This window comes from Euprymna scolopes, chromosome 38 (genome assembly GCF_053919585.1).
Source record: "Euprymna scolopes isolate OS-2025 chromosome 38, ASM5391958v1, whole genome shotgun sequence".
Taxonomy (NCBI): Eukaryota; Metazoa; Mollusca; class Cephalopoda; order Sepiida; family Sepiolidae; genus Euprymna; species Euprymna scolopes.
In genome coordinates, this window is record NC_136519.1 from 53,796,166 (window position 1) to 53,812,731 (window position 16,566).

Consider the following 16,566-nt stretch of genomic DNA (forward strand, 5'->3'; position numbering starts at 1 on the left):
TACAGCTGCTAAACAACTTGGATGGAGGAGCAGTACGCAATGTTATCACAGACAACAGCTCACAAAATGTTACCCATACTTCAGAGGCAAAGGCAAATTGTGGAAATAATATTAAAGAATTTGATCATAATCAACTAACGTATTTCCTAACTTTCAGCATGGTTGCTACCAGGCAAATCAGATTATTTGCTTTTTCTCATACCTGTATCTGCCCTGTACATGTATTTTTTTTTTTTTTTTTTTTTTTTTTTTTTTACATTTTTCCACTTTGTTTTTTAAATAACGATTGAACTGTTTTTGGTTTTATTTTAATTAAAAATTGAAAACGCTTTAAAATCTTAAAGCTATTTTGGGAATATTATGTATAGGATACGTAATTTGTTTTAAATTATTTGGATTTCAATAATTTTATTTTTATACCATCATAAATAAAACTGCACACTATAATTTCAAAATTTCTTACAAAATTTCAAAATTAAAAACTTAATTTTATTAAAAGTGCAAATATAGACATATATATAAACAATGTTAATTTTTGTATATTTTTCAATGTCCTTTTTTTTATATTTTATTTCAGGAAGTTGAGCATGCAGTGTCCCCCACCCCAAGTGAAAAAAAAAAAAAATTTACTTTCACTATGACTAATGTTTGCAGAAAAAAATTCAAGACTTGGTTATTGAGAAAAGTGCAAACAAATAGGATTACTAGGTCCAATCTTTGTCGGAGAACCAATAAATTGCTTCACAATAGAAATACTGAACAATAAAAGTGAAGGAACTGATTTGCCTTGTCACCGCTTCCGGTAGCAGCCGCACCAGAAGTTAGGAAATACATTAGCCAATTATAACCAAGAATTTAATAACTTTAATCAAATATATGTGAATGTAGTTCATTCAAGGTGCCTTGGTGTTATTTTAATTTGAGAAAATCTCTAAAAGAAATTTTCACTTAATTTGGAGAACATTTTAGCCTAGTAAATGAAGCCAAATCATCAAATTCTTTGCTTCTTGTCCAGAATTTTTACTTCAAACAAAAAATCTGATGCATGTACCTGTGATGAAAAATATCCCATAAAAATGTAAATGGATCAAGTTGTTTTATAAAGAAAATCATTTTAAGCAAATTTGAGCTTTTCCAATATCTTTCCCCTCCCATTTTAACGGCTTTTAAAATCTCAAGTTTAAATTATTTAGAGTCATGTCTTAAAAAAATTTTCAAGATGGCATTGAGAAATCATTTTGTAATTTCTCGTAAAATTTTATTTTATTTAATGAAACTACTTTATCAAGTTACAATGTTTTTGAAATATGATCACAGGTATACAGAATTTGTTTTTAATAGAAGAATTTTAGATAAGCACCAATTCTTCAATATTATTTATCTATTTAGCTTTGACTCCTGCAATTCTAACAAATCCATTGACACCACCTTACAAAGGAAAGGTAATTTCGAGACTTTAGTTTAAATTTTTCTTCAATTCAACATTTTTGCTTGTGCAGAAGTCACAGCAAAATCAAATATTTTGGGTCTTCTTACAAGAATTAAGAATAACGACAAAAGTTAAACCCAACATGGCTTCCTGGTACAACAGTCTTTCTTCCTTGAAAAAGGAGGTGAACAAAAAGAAAAAATATAGATAAAGATGAAAGAATCAATAGTAAAAGTGAACAAAATAAGTCACTTACCAGTGTCACTGAAGGTGGAATTATAATGAAAAACTTGAACTTTCAAACCCGTAAGTGATACATTATAGTTCTTCACATGTAGCAGAGTTTCTTTGCAGGTATAGTAGGCCTTATCACTAGACAGTTTCTCGTGTACAGGTTGATTAGCAGTATTATCTGAAAGAAAATTTAAAATTAAACATCCTTATTTTAGCATCTCAACTTTCAAGAAAAAATGGGGGGGGGGGGCATTCATGGAATCCTCAAAATTTACAACCCTTACATTCAATACAAATAAGCGTTAGGTTATAACAGACTTCAGTCGGGTTGCTATGGATGACCCCTCCCCAACCCCGCCCAGAGTCTGTTCATGAGCAGAGTTAAATGATAGCCAGTGAAATTAGTAAAAAAAAAAAATAAAATAAAAAAAAATAAAAATTGAGGTCTTTTAAACTGGAGACAGAAACATGCCACATGATCGACGGCTAATTTCTGAATAGCTGATAGAGTAAGTATGGAAGTAGATTTCTATTAAGCAGATGTGGCAGTGACCAAGACAAGACCAGAGGTCAATATATTTATAATTAGTTTTGGGACAGTTGACAGATCAAGTATATTGAGTAGTGCTTTAGCAGATAAGATGAACGGATTAACTAACAAGAAAGATGCCTTGACAGCTATCAGTTTGGAAGTCCTTTATCACACAGTACAGTTGATAGCTATAGAAGGAGTCAAAGTTTTCATTTGTGAGTTTAATACTTGCAAGCCAATGTTTGCCCCCCCCCCTTTAACAATCGCTAAGGTAACAGAAAATGAAAACTAGGGCACAACATTGGGGCAATTGTGAAGGGAGACCACATAGTTCACATGAGTTAAAGGACATGTACTTCTGCATTGCAAACACACTGCACATTCTCATTCAAATCATTCTTTTGTCTGCCAAATTGTAGGTGTTAAAGAACATGTTATTACAGACATATAGCACTTGTAGAAATGCCACAAAGAGATATAGCAAGGACCAACAGCCATCTCCAAGACATTTTTTTTCTTATCTATATATTATTACAAGTGTTATTTTGGGTGTTACATCTTTTCTTCCAAGTGACTGTCATTTAATTGTTATGACCTATTTCTTGTAATAAATATTTTTACCAAGAATTCTTTATAAGTTTTAGTTTCGATTATAGCTGAAGAAACTCTAGTGCATGTGTGTGCGCATATATATATATATATATATATATATATATATATATATAAGAGCAAACAGTTAATAAAACATTAAACACTTTGAAAACAGTTAACATTTAATCTTAAAAGGAAACACTTGATAAGTGGACAGTCCTTAATCTGGAGTTTTGAAGAAATGCTTTCCTTATCAGAGGGTAGGAATTAGCAAAATGTGGGATCGGATTTTGCATACAAAAGTATTTGATGAAACTGCAAGTAAGTCAAAGATCTTGATAACAAAAAGTGAAGCAGAGGGAATATAGTGAAGAAAAGGGTGATTACACGTGAATGGATAGTCTGGTGAATATATATGTACACATGCCTTTTCAAATCTAACATGCATTTATCAACCCACACACATCCATACACCTTAAAATAACATCAGTTACCGCCCTTGCAGTAATCTTCGCTTTGCCCAACAGGTGGCGTTCTATTTTTTTTGTTTGAAACGTTGAGGTGACAACACGTCTCCCCTTTTGATCAGAACCCCCAATGTGAGTGGCACGCAATTATGCCAACGCCTTGACAGGGTGTTTACTTTCTTACGGTAAGAATGAACTTGTGTAACTTAAACTCTCATACACACACACACAGAAGAAACTCCCATTGTGTACTTCAATGAACATTCCAAATTCACATATATGTGTATCAAGAGCTTGTACTTACAATTAACTTCATGCATTATATATATATATATTTTCACATACACGTGTGTATACTAAACGCTCTCTTAATGTTCTCCCCCTCTTTAGCTCAACAAAAGATCTTGTATGCATATATGTAACTATTTTTACGTTATCCCTTTTAACTACATCTTATTAAAGGTCTTAAATCTACTCGTAAAACATGCTTTTGTTGAGGTTTTTATTAAGCTGTCCTAACAAACAACGACCTCCAACTATCGTGGTAATCGAACACGCAGCCTTATCAATACCTACTCATCCTCTACAAACCGGTTCAACACGCAGCCTACAAAGCAGGAACTCAAGTCATAACCAGTAAAGAAACTGCACACGGGGTCCATCACATTTCTTCCTAAGTTTTGGTTTCGAGCTGATGCACCCAAGTCTTAAATATTTTTTATTTTTGAAATCTAAACTTTATAATCTATATAACTATAAGATAAATTGTATGTACATTTCCCTACCAAATTACTGTCAATTTTCAGTCTACAGACTCGAGATTTGACATAAATGGTATTAAGATTTGGGAAAATCTTAATCAGTTTTTGGTAGAGTTTTAAAAAGGTCAAATCGTTGAACTTTGACCCATTGATAGCCAAACTCCTATAAATTTTGGGTCTAAACACTTGAAATTTTAGATGTATGTTCCTCAGACAAGGATCAAACTTTTTAACTTGATTTGAGCCTAAAACAAATGTTATGGGGTCAAAATTGAAGTCAAATTTAAAAAAAAAAATTTTTTACCTCAGGCAATTTTTGGTCTAAACATTTCAAATTTCATGTAAAGTATATTCAGACATAAGGCAAGTTTTTAAACTTTTTCTGGCCGAAAATTTCGCTACCAAGGGGTCAAATTTAAGATTTGACGTTTGCGGTCTATAGCAAACTATTCAGCCAATTTTTGATCTAAACATTTGAAACTTTACATAAAATGTAAAGAGACATGCAAGCTTTTTAATCAGTTTTTCGACGAAAATTTGGCTGTCAAGAGGTCAGAGTTGAAAGTTGACCATCGCAGACTACCAAACTCCACCAATTTTGAGTCTAAACACTTGAAATTTTAGATGTAGGTTACCTGAGAGGAGTCAAATAATCACAGCAGGAACTTCATAAAATAAACTTATTTCCTTAAGTAAACAAATCAAATTCTGAGTGGTCAAATGCAAAATCAGCTATTTTCCATATCTTGGTTTCTTTTTACAACTATAGAACAAAAATATCCCACCTGGTGCATATTTACAATGTGGTTCCCAAATCAATTATTGGCTGGCTTTCAGGTTTCTTTAAAAGAAAAACTAAACCATTTTTTTTTTGTTCTTTGAATATATTATCATTGTTCAAGTTAAGGCGTGATAGTATGAAAGGTTCATATATGATAACATTTCCGACAGAACCTCTATTTTTATATTTCGTTCACTGACAATATGACCAAGTATCCAATGCTTTTGTAGCTAGCAAATGCAAACCAAGTGTAAACATGCACACTGATGCAGGTTTAGTGGCATGCAGATGGCAGAGCAGTGACTAAAAGGTATCTAGAACAGGGTTTGGCCATCCAGTTTTTATGTCCAATGATAACCCATCATTTTCAAGTGGACTATATAACCTACCCCCAGGTATGGCAAATGAGGCATAGCCCAATTCATTCAACTTTTGCAGAGTTGGTTTAGCAACATGCAGTCAGGCATTGTCATAGAGAAAAATTGGGCCTTTTCTATTGACTAATGCTGGGTGTTGAAGTTTCTGATGCATTTCATCCATTTGTAAATAGTACTTTTCCACCATAATGGTTTCACCTGCATTAAAAAGAAAAAAAAAACTAAAATGGTGAGACTGGTTGCAGACCACCAAACAATCAGCGTGACCTTTTGGTGTAACTCTAGCTTTGAGAAGTGTTGTGGAGCTTCAGTATCTAACCACCGAGACGAGCATCGTTAGATATCATAAAGAACCCACTTTTTATCATAAGGCACAACCCGGTCAAGAAACGGACCGTTCTTGTTGCATATATAAAAAAAAAAAAAAAAAAAAAAAAAAAAAGAGAATCTGACACTTTATAGTGGCGTTTCTTTTGGTTGTCATTCAATTCATGAGGCACCCATTTATCAAGTTCTTTTATCTTTCTAATCTCTCAAGTGGTAGGAAATCATTGTATACATTACATCTAATTCAGAAGCAAATTCTCAAACAGTTGTGCGTAGATTGGCTTTGACTAAGGCTTTTAATTGATCATTGTCAATATCCGATGGTTGACCACTACACATCTTCAAGACTCCTTGCCACCACAAAATTTCTTGCTGTGCATTCAGTAGTGGTTTCTGGGCTAAATGCTTCGATATCGTGAACTGTTTCAGCAGCTTTTAGGTCTAGCTTGAATTGAAATAAGAAAATTGTGCAAATTTGCTTTTTTTCCATCTTATATTCAACGTTCTAAAAAGACAATTGTTTTCAAATGATTGTAATTTAAACTTTTAGAGCAAAAAATTCTCTTAAAAATATATAAACAAAAACTCATTTGAATATACATCATTATTTGAAATCAAAAAATTGGCAAGAACGTTCAACTAATATATACAAAAAATTTGCAGTTTGTGATCGTTTCTCTACCAAACGACACTTGCAATGTCTAACCTTAAAACACTTCACAAAATCCTAAATTAAATTTGCCACAGTCCAGAAGAACAATTTGTAGTTATATTTCTCCACATTAAAAAAAAAAAAAAAAAAAAAAAAAGAAAGCTACCTTTTGTCTACTCTCTGCTTACCTCAGCATTGTTTCCAGTCAGTCTTGGGCCTCTCCTTGCCACTGGAACCAAGTGTGTTTAAATCAAGTGTGGTTAAGATTGCACAACCCTTGCAGCTACCTATACAGGGGGTGTCCATTGTCTCTTGAGACTGAACGGAGGCATCACTTGTGACTAATTACCTTTACAAGGAGGCAAGTAAATAGGAATTTTTAAATTTTGCTTTACTGCAAGTTCCTTTTTAATAGGTGGTAACAATATTTTAACCTCCTCCTCAACAAGTACATTAGAAAGTTAAACATGGTTTTTTTAATACTTGGTTTCAATATCATTTGGTGAAAATCTCAAGCACCGCTATAATTCAAACCTCCTCCGCACAAAAAGGATATTTTTTTCTATTGAAATAAAAGTTTAATAGCATTTTTAATGAACTGAAATGAAAATTTGCAGTTAAAGATTTTAAACTCACTTTCAAGATTAATTGCCACATTTTCAAGATATACTGTGCCGTTTTCGTTTAAAAAACTGAAAGTAATGAAGTTGTGGGTATCCCAAGTAAGGGTCATATTTGAAGTCTTGTTGCCACAATATCCACTGACATTACTAGAGGCAGGAACATTTACCTATTAAATGAGAAAATGAAAACTTAATTAAAAAAAAAAAAAAAAGAAAAGAAAAAGTACAATTAGGATATCTTCCAAATCATTCCAAGAAGTTATCTATGGCCACACTTCAAAGAGCATTAGTGATAAATATTTCCAATGGTTCCAATTCTCCCAACAATGGAGACAAAAATGGCTTGCTACTTTTTATAAAGATACTTTAACACTCAAATTTTTGCATTGTCCCAGTTTACATGAATAGCTCTTGTGGAGGAAGCTCTTGCTTTGATAAGCTCATAAGACAGATTTTCACAACAAAACTAAAATAGAAAACTAATCTGTTGGTAAGGTCCCTGAAAAAAATAAATAAATAAAAACTATTCTATCAATAGAGAAATGACCAGAGAGTCAAATATGTCCTAAGATGGACCATTGCCACATCTAGCCGAAACCCTGTAGTCAAGCCAGGGCTTTCTACATTAATCTTTACAATCTACTGTTAAAAATATTCCTCTTAAATTTGTCAGAATCAATACTTTAAATTGATTCTTATTTAGAAGACTTAATTTTTTTTTTTTTTTTAAACAGGCTTTAATGCATGCAGCTCTCATGTAACAAACAAATATCATATTCCAAAAATTACAGGGGGGGGGGGGCTTAATTAACTAAAATTTTATTAGAAAGCGAGAAGCTATTTTATTTTTTATAAAAAAGAGACAACTCAATTTGACACAGCAAGACAGATCAGCCTTATAATGGATACAATTTACTTTTCAAAATCATAATTTTCTATATAAAAAAACTACTTGATCAATTCACATGATTTTTGTAATATGACAGTTTTGTTTTGTGACGAATACGTACATCATGAAGATTTTCTGTATTTTTTGGCTTTTTAATCAAGTCGAATTCTAAGAACCAAAATATTGTCTTCCATAAACTTGTCGGCTAAATATTCAATTCAGTAGAATTGAAGCTTGAAATTCATGAAAAGGACAGGATCATCAGGTCAATGTAATGTCAAGTTTTTAAAATATTTGATGCGTTAGGTCGAACATGGAACTAAAATGCACTTCCGTGCCCTTCAACCTAGGATTAAAGTGTATCCATTCTAGGTTAATAAAATATCAATGAGCGGGAGGGGGGGGGGCTGCAGCATTCACACTGAATGTTCATAGAAGTAAAGTATGTCCAACTCTTACGAAACAGTTGGAGATAGACACCCCTCTCTTAACCAGCTATACTCTGAAACATAAAAATACAACTAGTATTTCTAGGAGTCTTGCTAGTTTATAAACTAATCTATAAATAATTTTGATAGTTTATTCCAATATTACAAAGCTATAACATTAAACAGGGAAATTGATTCTTTAATAATCTTCATAGAAAATACAGTTGTAATCTTGAAGTAACCAAATTGTTGGATCAATAGGTATTATTAATCAGTCAAAATAGAGCAAAAATGCCTTCATGTTTCTGTAATGAATAGAAAAATAAAACTTACCGATTGGGATTTGCTGTTAATGCTAATTGTAGCATATAAGGCAGAGCAATTATCAAAACGAAATTTGCCTGGTCCTGGAGATGTTGTCGTCATTGCAGATGTAGTTGTGGGTTTAGGGGCAATGGATGTAGTGTTTGGTAATGTTGGTGTTGTATCATTATGTGATGATACTGAAGTTTCTGCTGGAGTGGTAGATGGAGTAACAGTGCTATTATCGACAGACAGAACCCCTGGAAAAAGAAAATATTTTAAACTTTAAAGAAAAACAAAAATTTAAGAGATATCAATTCAACTCATTGAGATAAAAAATACTATTTCAAATTCCACAGGGAATGCTAACCAGGATTATGAGTTAGCAGAGATAAGGTATAACCAAGTCCAAACTCCTAAGATTTCCAACGGATTCCTTATTTCAAAGTCTTCCAAAATTTAGGCTATTCCTTGAAAACTGAATATCTGATTCACACTCCTAGATAGAGATAAGATAAATTAGAGGGTGATAAAAAGAACAGGATAAATATGCAAGTCAAGGGTGCAAGCAGAAATCACATTTGAACATTAGTTCTATATATATATATATATACAAAATCTGCAAGAATTAAAATAAAAAGCGTACTTTATGACCAGGCTTTGCCAGACGTTCGTGCTAGCTTAGATAACTACTGTTGCAGTTTTAACAAAAGTTAACGTGGACAAATTGAAAGGAATCCTTGTGCGAGCGTGTGCTTAATTTCAACCAAATGAGTTATACAGATTTCAATGTTTTGACATGGCCATACTAGACGAAATGTCATGACGTACTTTCTCATGGAGATTAGTAGAAAGACTGCCAATTTTCTCCAACCGATGCACTTCAAAGATGGCATTATTCCAAAGTTTCACAGTCATAATGAAGTACAGATCAGATTTGCGTATCGCACACTGCCACTCACATACAAAGGGATCCCTGCATTTTGTAAAAATGTTGACAGCTACCCGAAGAGTGTGTGGCAGATATACATCTTATAGTTGTGTCATTCTATGTAGATTTCTTTTGGTAGCAACAATTTTTAATTAGCCTCCCAAAAAATATTAACTCTTTCCAGCAAAAAGTAAATTTGACTTGATCGCTCAGTAATGAGCTAAACCAGCAGCCATTGTTTTCTCTTTACTTTGAAAGTTTGGAGAACTTTTCACAGAGATTATAGATTAGGTTGTTGCATAAGTTCTGTTTTGTTTTTTTTTTTAAGAGAATCAAATTTTAACAGCAAAAGTAAGTTTGTGTGGGACTCAAGCTCCAAGTTTTTGTGTGCATCCCATCGACTGAAGGTGGCGTGAAATTGTCGCAAAATCGCATTTCATTTTTCCACCCAATTCTCTATATGTCTAGTGGCCATCTTCCTTCAAAAGAACCTGGAGTTGGCTTTCCTCTATCTTGATTGGTCTTTCGGAATGAGGAGTGTCATTGAACTCAAAATTACTATGAATCTGGTAAACCAATCTAAGTTCTGAGCAATAGCGTTTTCTCCATATATGGCACAAATATCCTTGGTCACTTCACTCACTTTTTGACTTCGATTAAAAAGGCGAAGTGTCAAAAATGTAATTTTTTTATCCACTTGACAATACATCTGACGGTTCTGAAAAACAAAATTATGAGCAAAAAACAATGACTATTATCTTGTAAAACGGAATATGTGCTGTCTAAAATATAATACTTTGCCAAATATCAAAACATCTTTTAGAAGAAAAATTTTTATGAAACAGCGAGAACTTATGCAACAACCCAAAATTATCTATTATATAAATCTCACCTGTGTTTAAATGTATGTATGTATGTATGTATGTCTGCCTTTTTAATAGAGGCGAAAGATTTTTTATGAGACTGGTATCCTTTTGAAGCTCGGCCCTTTAGACAACAAATATTGAAAAACTGGCCAAAAACATTAATTCCTTCACCCTCAACTGGCCATTTTTCTACAACTAGGGTAGTTTTTTTGAAAGTCATTCAAACCTTGAGTAAATGAAGTCACATACAAGGCATTATTTCGACCGCCCATGACATTACAACCGCAGTAATCGCATCAATAAGTACGTTTTATTCACCTCTTTTTCCTCTGGCACGTTACAGGTTTGAGCCTGCTTTCTTTTTTGCACTCAATTTTTTTTTGCTCAACCAACACCCTTACATACACCTCCACTTTTCCACCTTCGCGTCACAAACAACCTCAAAAAAGTAAAAGTTGTACTCTCTTTGTTGCGAGTGCAAGAAAACCACGAGAAGACGCAAGCGGTGCCAAGTGTTTTATAGAGAAAGAAAAGATAAGCCATATGAAATGACGAGAGTTACAGAATATAAATAGCTAAACTCTACGGAAAAGGAGTTTTTCACTCATGCACATAAAACAAAATGGTGATCAAGAGAAAAATCCCCTTGCAGAGTTCCGGTGCTGTGATCCATAATTCTTCAAATTCTACAGAAGTTAAAAATTTTTTGGATTTCTTTAAATTTATAAAACATTTATCCAGTTCCTTTGTCACTTGATCACGTTTTTATTTGCATACAAACTACAAAAAACACTTTCTAATAGTACATAGATTAAATTTAATTACATGCAAGTTCATTTGACCATCGAAAAGGCATCACAGAATCCATATTTTACTTTTGAAACCCTTACATAACAAAACAATTCTTTTGAAGTTGTAAGAAGTGCATAATATATCTCTCCAGTCCATGTCATATCACTAGCTTGAATTTTTGTGTATGGGTGTATAAGCACACACTTTCTGATGAAGCTGAATTTGCGCAAATTCAGGACTCTGCGAACAAATTTATCTTTAGTTGATCTTTGACAACTAAATATTTTCGCTTACTAGGCAAATAGAAAAGTTACTAGCCAAACCCACATGATTTTTAGAATATGACATTTTCATTTTGTGTACAAAGATTTTTTTTTTTTTTTTTTTTTTTTTTAAACCGCCTTCGTTAAAAATTACATTGTCCGATTAAACTTTTGTTTAAATAATTTAACTTTGTTCATTTTATTAAGATACTTTTCACTCAGTGAGCTTTGGAAGATTGTCAGAAATACAATCACCAAAAGATAAGCGTTTCATTATTTCTAGTGGCCACTTTGAAAAATCACTCGCAACTGCGACTGTTTCACTTGCAATGTAGAGACCCGAAATTATAATTGATGAATTGTTATATACTTATATGCAACCACCAGGCGAGGGGGGGGGCTGAAACAATCCTATACAAGGTCTTGTCGATGAAAACATTTTGAAAATTAGTAAATACTTATATATTCTTTTTTAAAGAGCTTTTCTAAGAAAAAAATATCTATTGCACTATTGAGTTATCTAAATAACTTTATTCATATGTAATTACCATGCCAAATTACATATAAACATAAGCATGTAATTGGGGAGGAAGGGGTCTATCCAAAGTTTATTACTTTAATATAAATGCATTGCATAATAAAGATATTTTTCAGAATTAACACTGAAACGAAATCTTACTTCACTTTTATAAGAGTCTAATTTACCAAAATAATTTTCACAAACATTTAAAAACTGTTTTCAGTAGCGTTCAAACTTTATTTTTACCTTGAGAAAAAGTTACGCCACCGAAATATATTGTAAGAAAATACAGCTTGGAACCAGGCCGAAAAGTAGGTCAATGGTCATTCATTGTAAATCTTGAAACTTGTACTTCATTTTCAGCTGTATTCTTCCATATTTATTCCAGATAATTATCATAGTAATACATTTACGAGGGGGCGTAAAATAAGTATTGCCCCTGACCCACTTCCAGTTGTCTGATATAGCTGAAATTTTGCATGTGCAATGATTTATATATCTACAGGTTATGTGGCAAATTACAGCTCTGAACTAAGTGTGGTGTCTGTTCTACAGGTGTTTGAACAGAGTCAGGTGTGAAGTGGAGCTTGTTGAATGTCGAGCAGTGATCCGGTTTTTGTATTTTAAAGGACGCACACCACAGGAGACTTGATGAAATGAAAGAAACTTATGGTGATAATGCCACATCATATGACCTTGTAAAATGCTGGCATCGTGAATTCAAACATGGCCGGAAGTCTGTGGAAACAGCTTCCAGACCTGGTCGCCCCCTTCTGCCATTGATGAGGCATTTGTCCGTCAAGTTGATGCTGCCATTTTGGAAGATCAGCGCTTTACTATTCGCCAAATAGCCTATGTCAAGATTAGTACAAGGTCTGTGGAAACTCATTCATGACCATTTGCATATGCATAAGGTGTCTGCCAGATGGATTCCCAGGTTGCTCACACCATTCCAGAAGTGAGAACGCGTTGAGTGCTCGAGGATGAATTTGGAGATGTGCCAAGAAGAAGAGTCAAAGTGTTTCAAAAGACTGATTACACAGGATGAAACTTGGGTCCATCACTATGATCCAGAGACCAAAGCTCAGTCAATACAGTGGAAGCACTTGGACTCACTACCTCCAAAGGAGGCAAGGGTGCAGCCCTCCGCTGGCAAGGTCATGCTCAGTCTTCTGGGACCAGGACGGAGTAGTGATGACAGATTTCCTGGCAAAGGGTACCACAATTACAGGAGCCTATTATGCTTCACTGTTGAAGAAATTAAGGGAAGCTATCAAAATCAAGAGGCAGGGCAAGATCAGCAAAGGTATCCTCCTCCTGCAGGACAACGCTCCGGTCCACAACTCGCATTTCGCCAGATCAGAAGCACGGGCGTGTGGTTATGAAATCCAACCCCATCCTCCCTACTCTCCTGACCTTGCACCCTCTGACTTTCACCTCTTCCCAGCCATGAAGTTATTTTTGAAAGGAAAGCGTTTCCCAGATGATGCAGCCTTGATTTCTGAAGTTATGTCGTGGTTGGAGGACCAACCTGGGGTGTTCTACAAAAACGGTCTCCAGAGCTGCATCAAACAATGGGAGAAATGCATAACTCTTGGTGGTTCCTATGTAAAGAAAGACTAATAACTGTGGCAAGTTTCGTTGCTCTACTGCTATAGGAAGTGGGTCAGAGGCATTAGTTATTGCGCGCCCCTCATAATGGATGAACGACCATAAAATATCCAAAGTGTTTCACAAAATAGAATAAGAAAGCAATTGATTTTAAAGCTTTTGATGTCAACTCACTCAATGAGGACACAAGTCTAGTAGATCTATTTTGCAACAGGATTGGCCATGATTTATATGGGTTACACTATTAGTTAGGTTTTGGAAGGAGTTAGATTTTTTAAAATCTGAGTAATCTGAACTTTATTTTCCAACTCCGTATCAAAAACATTACAAGGAAAGTGTACCTCCTTTATCAGAGACTTCATACTGGTCTCCCTTTCAATCTTTTTTCAAACATGTCCAGTTTTGAACCAATATTTCATGTATACAAGTAAACTTGTTTTTTAGTATATATATTATAATAAAATGCGATTTCAAATAAACGCATTTCATATTTAGTAATGGCAAAACACATTTCACTAATGAAGTGACAATTCATTAGGAAATTACCAAAGTTTAAAATAAAGGAATCGTTGGTAGTGTTTTAGGAGGGGTTCACTGTGCATTTTAACATCAAATGACACAGGCAGGTTTAATAGAAAGGAAAAAATGGGTTCAAAGTTGACATTTAAAATAAAATACAGATGACAAAGTTCTTGGAGTAGGACTCAGAGCCTTTCAAAGGTCACTTTAGCCCCAATTCGGTGGCACCAAAAATTGCAATAGTAAATAAATGTTTTAATTATACACTATTTTCTGGTTTCACTCCTAGTGGGAGGGGGGATAAGTTTTAAATTAGATACAGTAGATTATTAGCAGGATCACTATCAACAGTATCCCTCCTTCAAACTTTAAAAAGTAGTATTCGTCTTGGTTGTATGTACACATTTAAACCAACCCAATCTTTTAAGACCTGAAAGTTATGGTTTTCTTTAGTCTAGAAAAGAAACTTGAACTATATTCGAGTTAACGTTTATGCCAGAAATTACAAGCAGGCAGTTTAAAGTGTTCAAAATTAATTTTTAATATTCAGGTTATAATTTTTTTTTTTTTTTTTTATTATTACATTTTCACACCAAACAAGGCAAATTGCCACTTTGGTGTAGGGGGCTATTATCAGAGAACAACTACTGGGGTACTATGTAGGGATTTGGGCAGCAAGATGTAGGTTCACGTTACACTTGAACTTCTGCATGTCAGTACAGTTGGGGAAGCAGGGACCTGAAATGGAATTCCAGAGTCTAACAGTTCTGGGGAAGAAACTACTGGAGTAGAAAGAGCTTTTACATCTAGGGATATCTACTGTGTGGGGGTGGGATTTAGCTGCCTGTCCGGTTTGTCGAGGCTGTCTACATCGTGGGGGCACAAGTGTCTGCAGTTCGCCAGAGCATTCACCATTAAAATACTTGTAGAACAGGCAGAGGGATGCAACATTTTGTCGATGGGACAGAGGCTGAAGCTTAGATTCCAGTTCAGAGCCTATCAGATTGGCGACTCTTTTGAACCTTGTCTAGGAGCGAGAGACTAGTAGCAGATGCACCAGCCCAAATGTGACAGCAATACTCCATACATGGGCGAATGGTGACCTTAGGTACAGGATACTTTGGAGTGTTAATAGTTTTCTAGCACGGTAGAGAGAGCCTACCTTCTTTGCAGCGGCCCTGGTCAATCTAATAAAGTCTATTTCCCCGCTATAGAAAAAAAAAAAAAAAAAAAAAAAAAGCATTATAACGCAAACAGACACCACACAAGTTCAATATGGTCACTACCAGCCCATATCTGCTGCATGTTTTCCAGATATCAGTCGATCTTATTCAATAGAAGTTCCTGTAATGGTTCAAGCAAGAGTCACTCTCAAACAAGTCATTTACAGATGGTAGCAGGATACTTACTGTCAATATGTCTTCCCTCTCCCAGTTTACAAACTATTTCATAGAGTTCAATTATTACCCGAATTAGTGATTTCATTTTGTTTTATTAAAGGTCAGCTAATATTCATTCAATATACAAATGAACATTCCTTACATTTTGGTTTCCATTAATTACATTGTCTGCTCAGATTCGTTCAACAATTAAAGAGATTGGATTTTCAGTTTCAGAATAAATTTTGTGAAATTCAATATGGTGTCAGTTCTTATTCGCTTTTCTAAAAAAAAACTTTAATTAAACAGATAATATTAATTATGTAAATTAATTCTTGAGATTTGTTGGTATTAAAACAAAAATTACCATATGTATGTATGTATGTATATATAAATAAAGAACATTTCCATTTTCTTTTATGAATTCGCAGTAAAAAAAAAAAAAAAAAAAAAAAAAAAAAAGGTTGAATATATAAATTAAATGTGCCTTTTAAAAGTTTTCAACTTTCAAAATTATTTAATTCAATTATATTATACTTTGTTTAGAATTTGTAATATATAATGGGGTAGATCACATCGAAAAAATATGGTCATATTAACACTTTGAAAAATTCTTTAGATTTTTCATTGTTCATTTCAGCATATATACCTGTGATTCGAGATGAATAAAGCTTTATTAACGGGTAATCATTCATCTTCAGTGTTCCGAATCATTAGAATTTATTCATCTAGAATGAAAGCCAAGATGGACCAATTTCTGAAGCCACAGCGTTTCGACGGTAACCCTCCAGCACCTGATACTGCAGATATTTTCTTGGGCAGTTTGTTCCTCGAATAATTCAACCAGTCTACGAGACCTACATGTTTTGTGTCATCCAGACATCACACGGGTGTATCATTTTGTACGTCTGCGTAACCTCTCTTACTCGATAGAGGATGTTAGACAAACTATTGGGAACCGTTCTGGCTGTGCAGAGTTAAAACTACAATTTTTTCATCCCAGTAATTTTAAGCTTGTGAAAGCGACAACCATTTGAACGGTTAAGTGTTGACTTTAAAAAGGTCCACTACCATCTAATAGTCAAAACAAATATCTTTCAACAATTATTGATGAATATTCACGCTTCCCCTTTGCCTTTCCTTGTCATATACGTATCCTCACAAACAGTCAAATTGTTTGTCAACTATTTTCGCCGTTTAGCATGCCTTCCTTTATTCACTCTAACAGCCGTCCATCATTCCTTTCAACAGAACTTTTTTGCATAGAAAGGGCATAGCAACGAGCCACACA

At 34.1% G+C, this 16,566-nt stretch overlaps 1 protein-coding gene across 1 annotated transcript in view; it reads right to left on the bottom strand.

Annotated features, from left to right (window-relative positions):
* LOC145263148 (lysosome-associated membrane glycoprotein 1-like) overlaps positions 1–16,566 on the bottom strand; it is an 83,804-nt gene that overhangs the window by 16,356 nt on the left and 50,882 nt on the right. The window contains exons 3-5 of the mRNA XM_080120138.1: positions 8,425–8,654; positions 6,788–6,941; positions 1,686–1,841 (exon numbers count right to left, since the gene is read on the bottom strand). Of these exons, the coding sequence (XP_079976264.1) occupies positions 1,686–1,841; positions 6,788–6,941; positions 8,425–8,654 (540 nt within the window). The remainder of the gene's footprint in view (positions 1–1,685; positions 1,842–6,787; positions 6,942–8,424; positions 8,655–16,566) is intronic.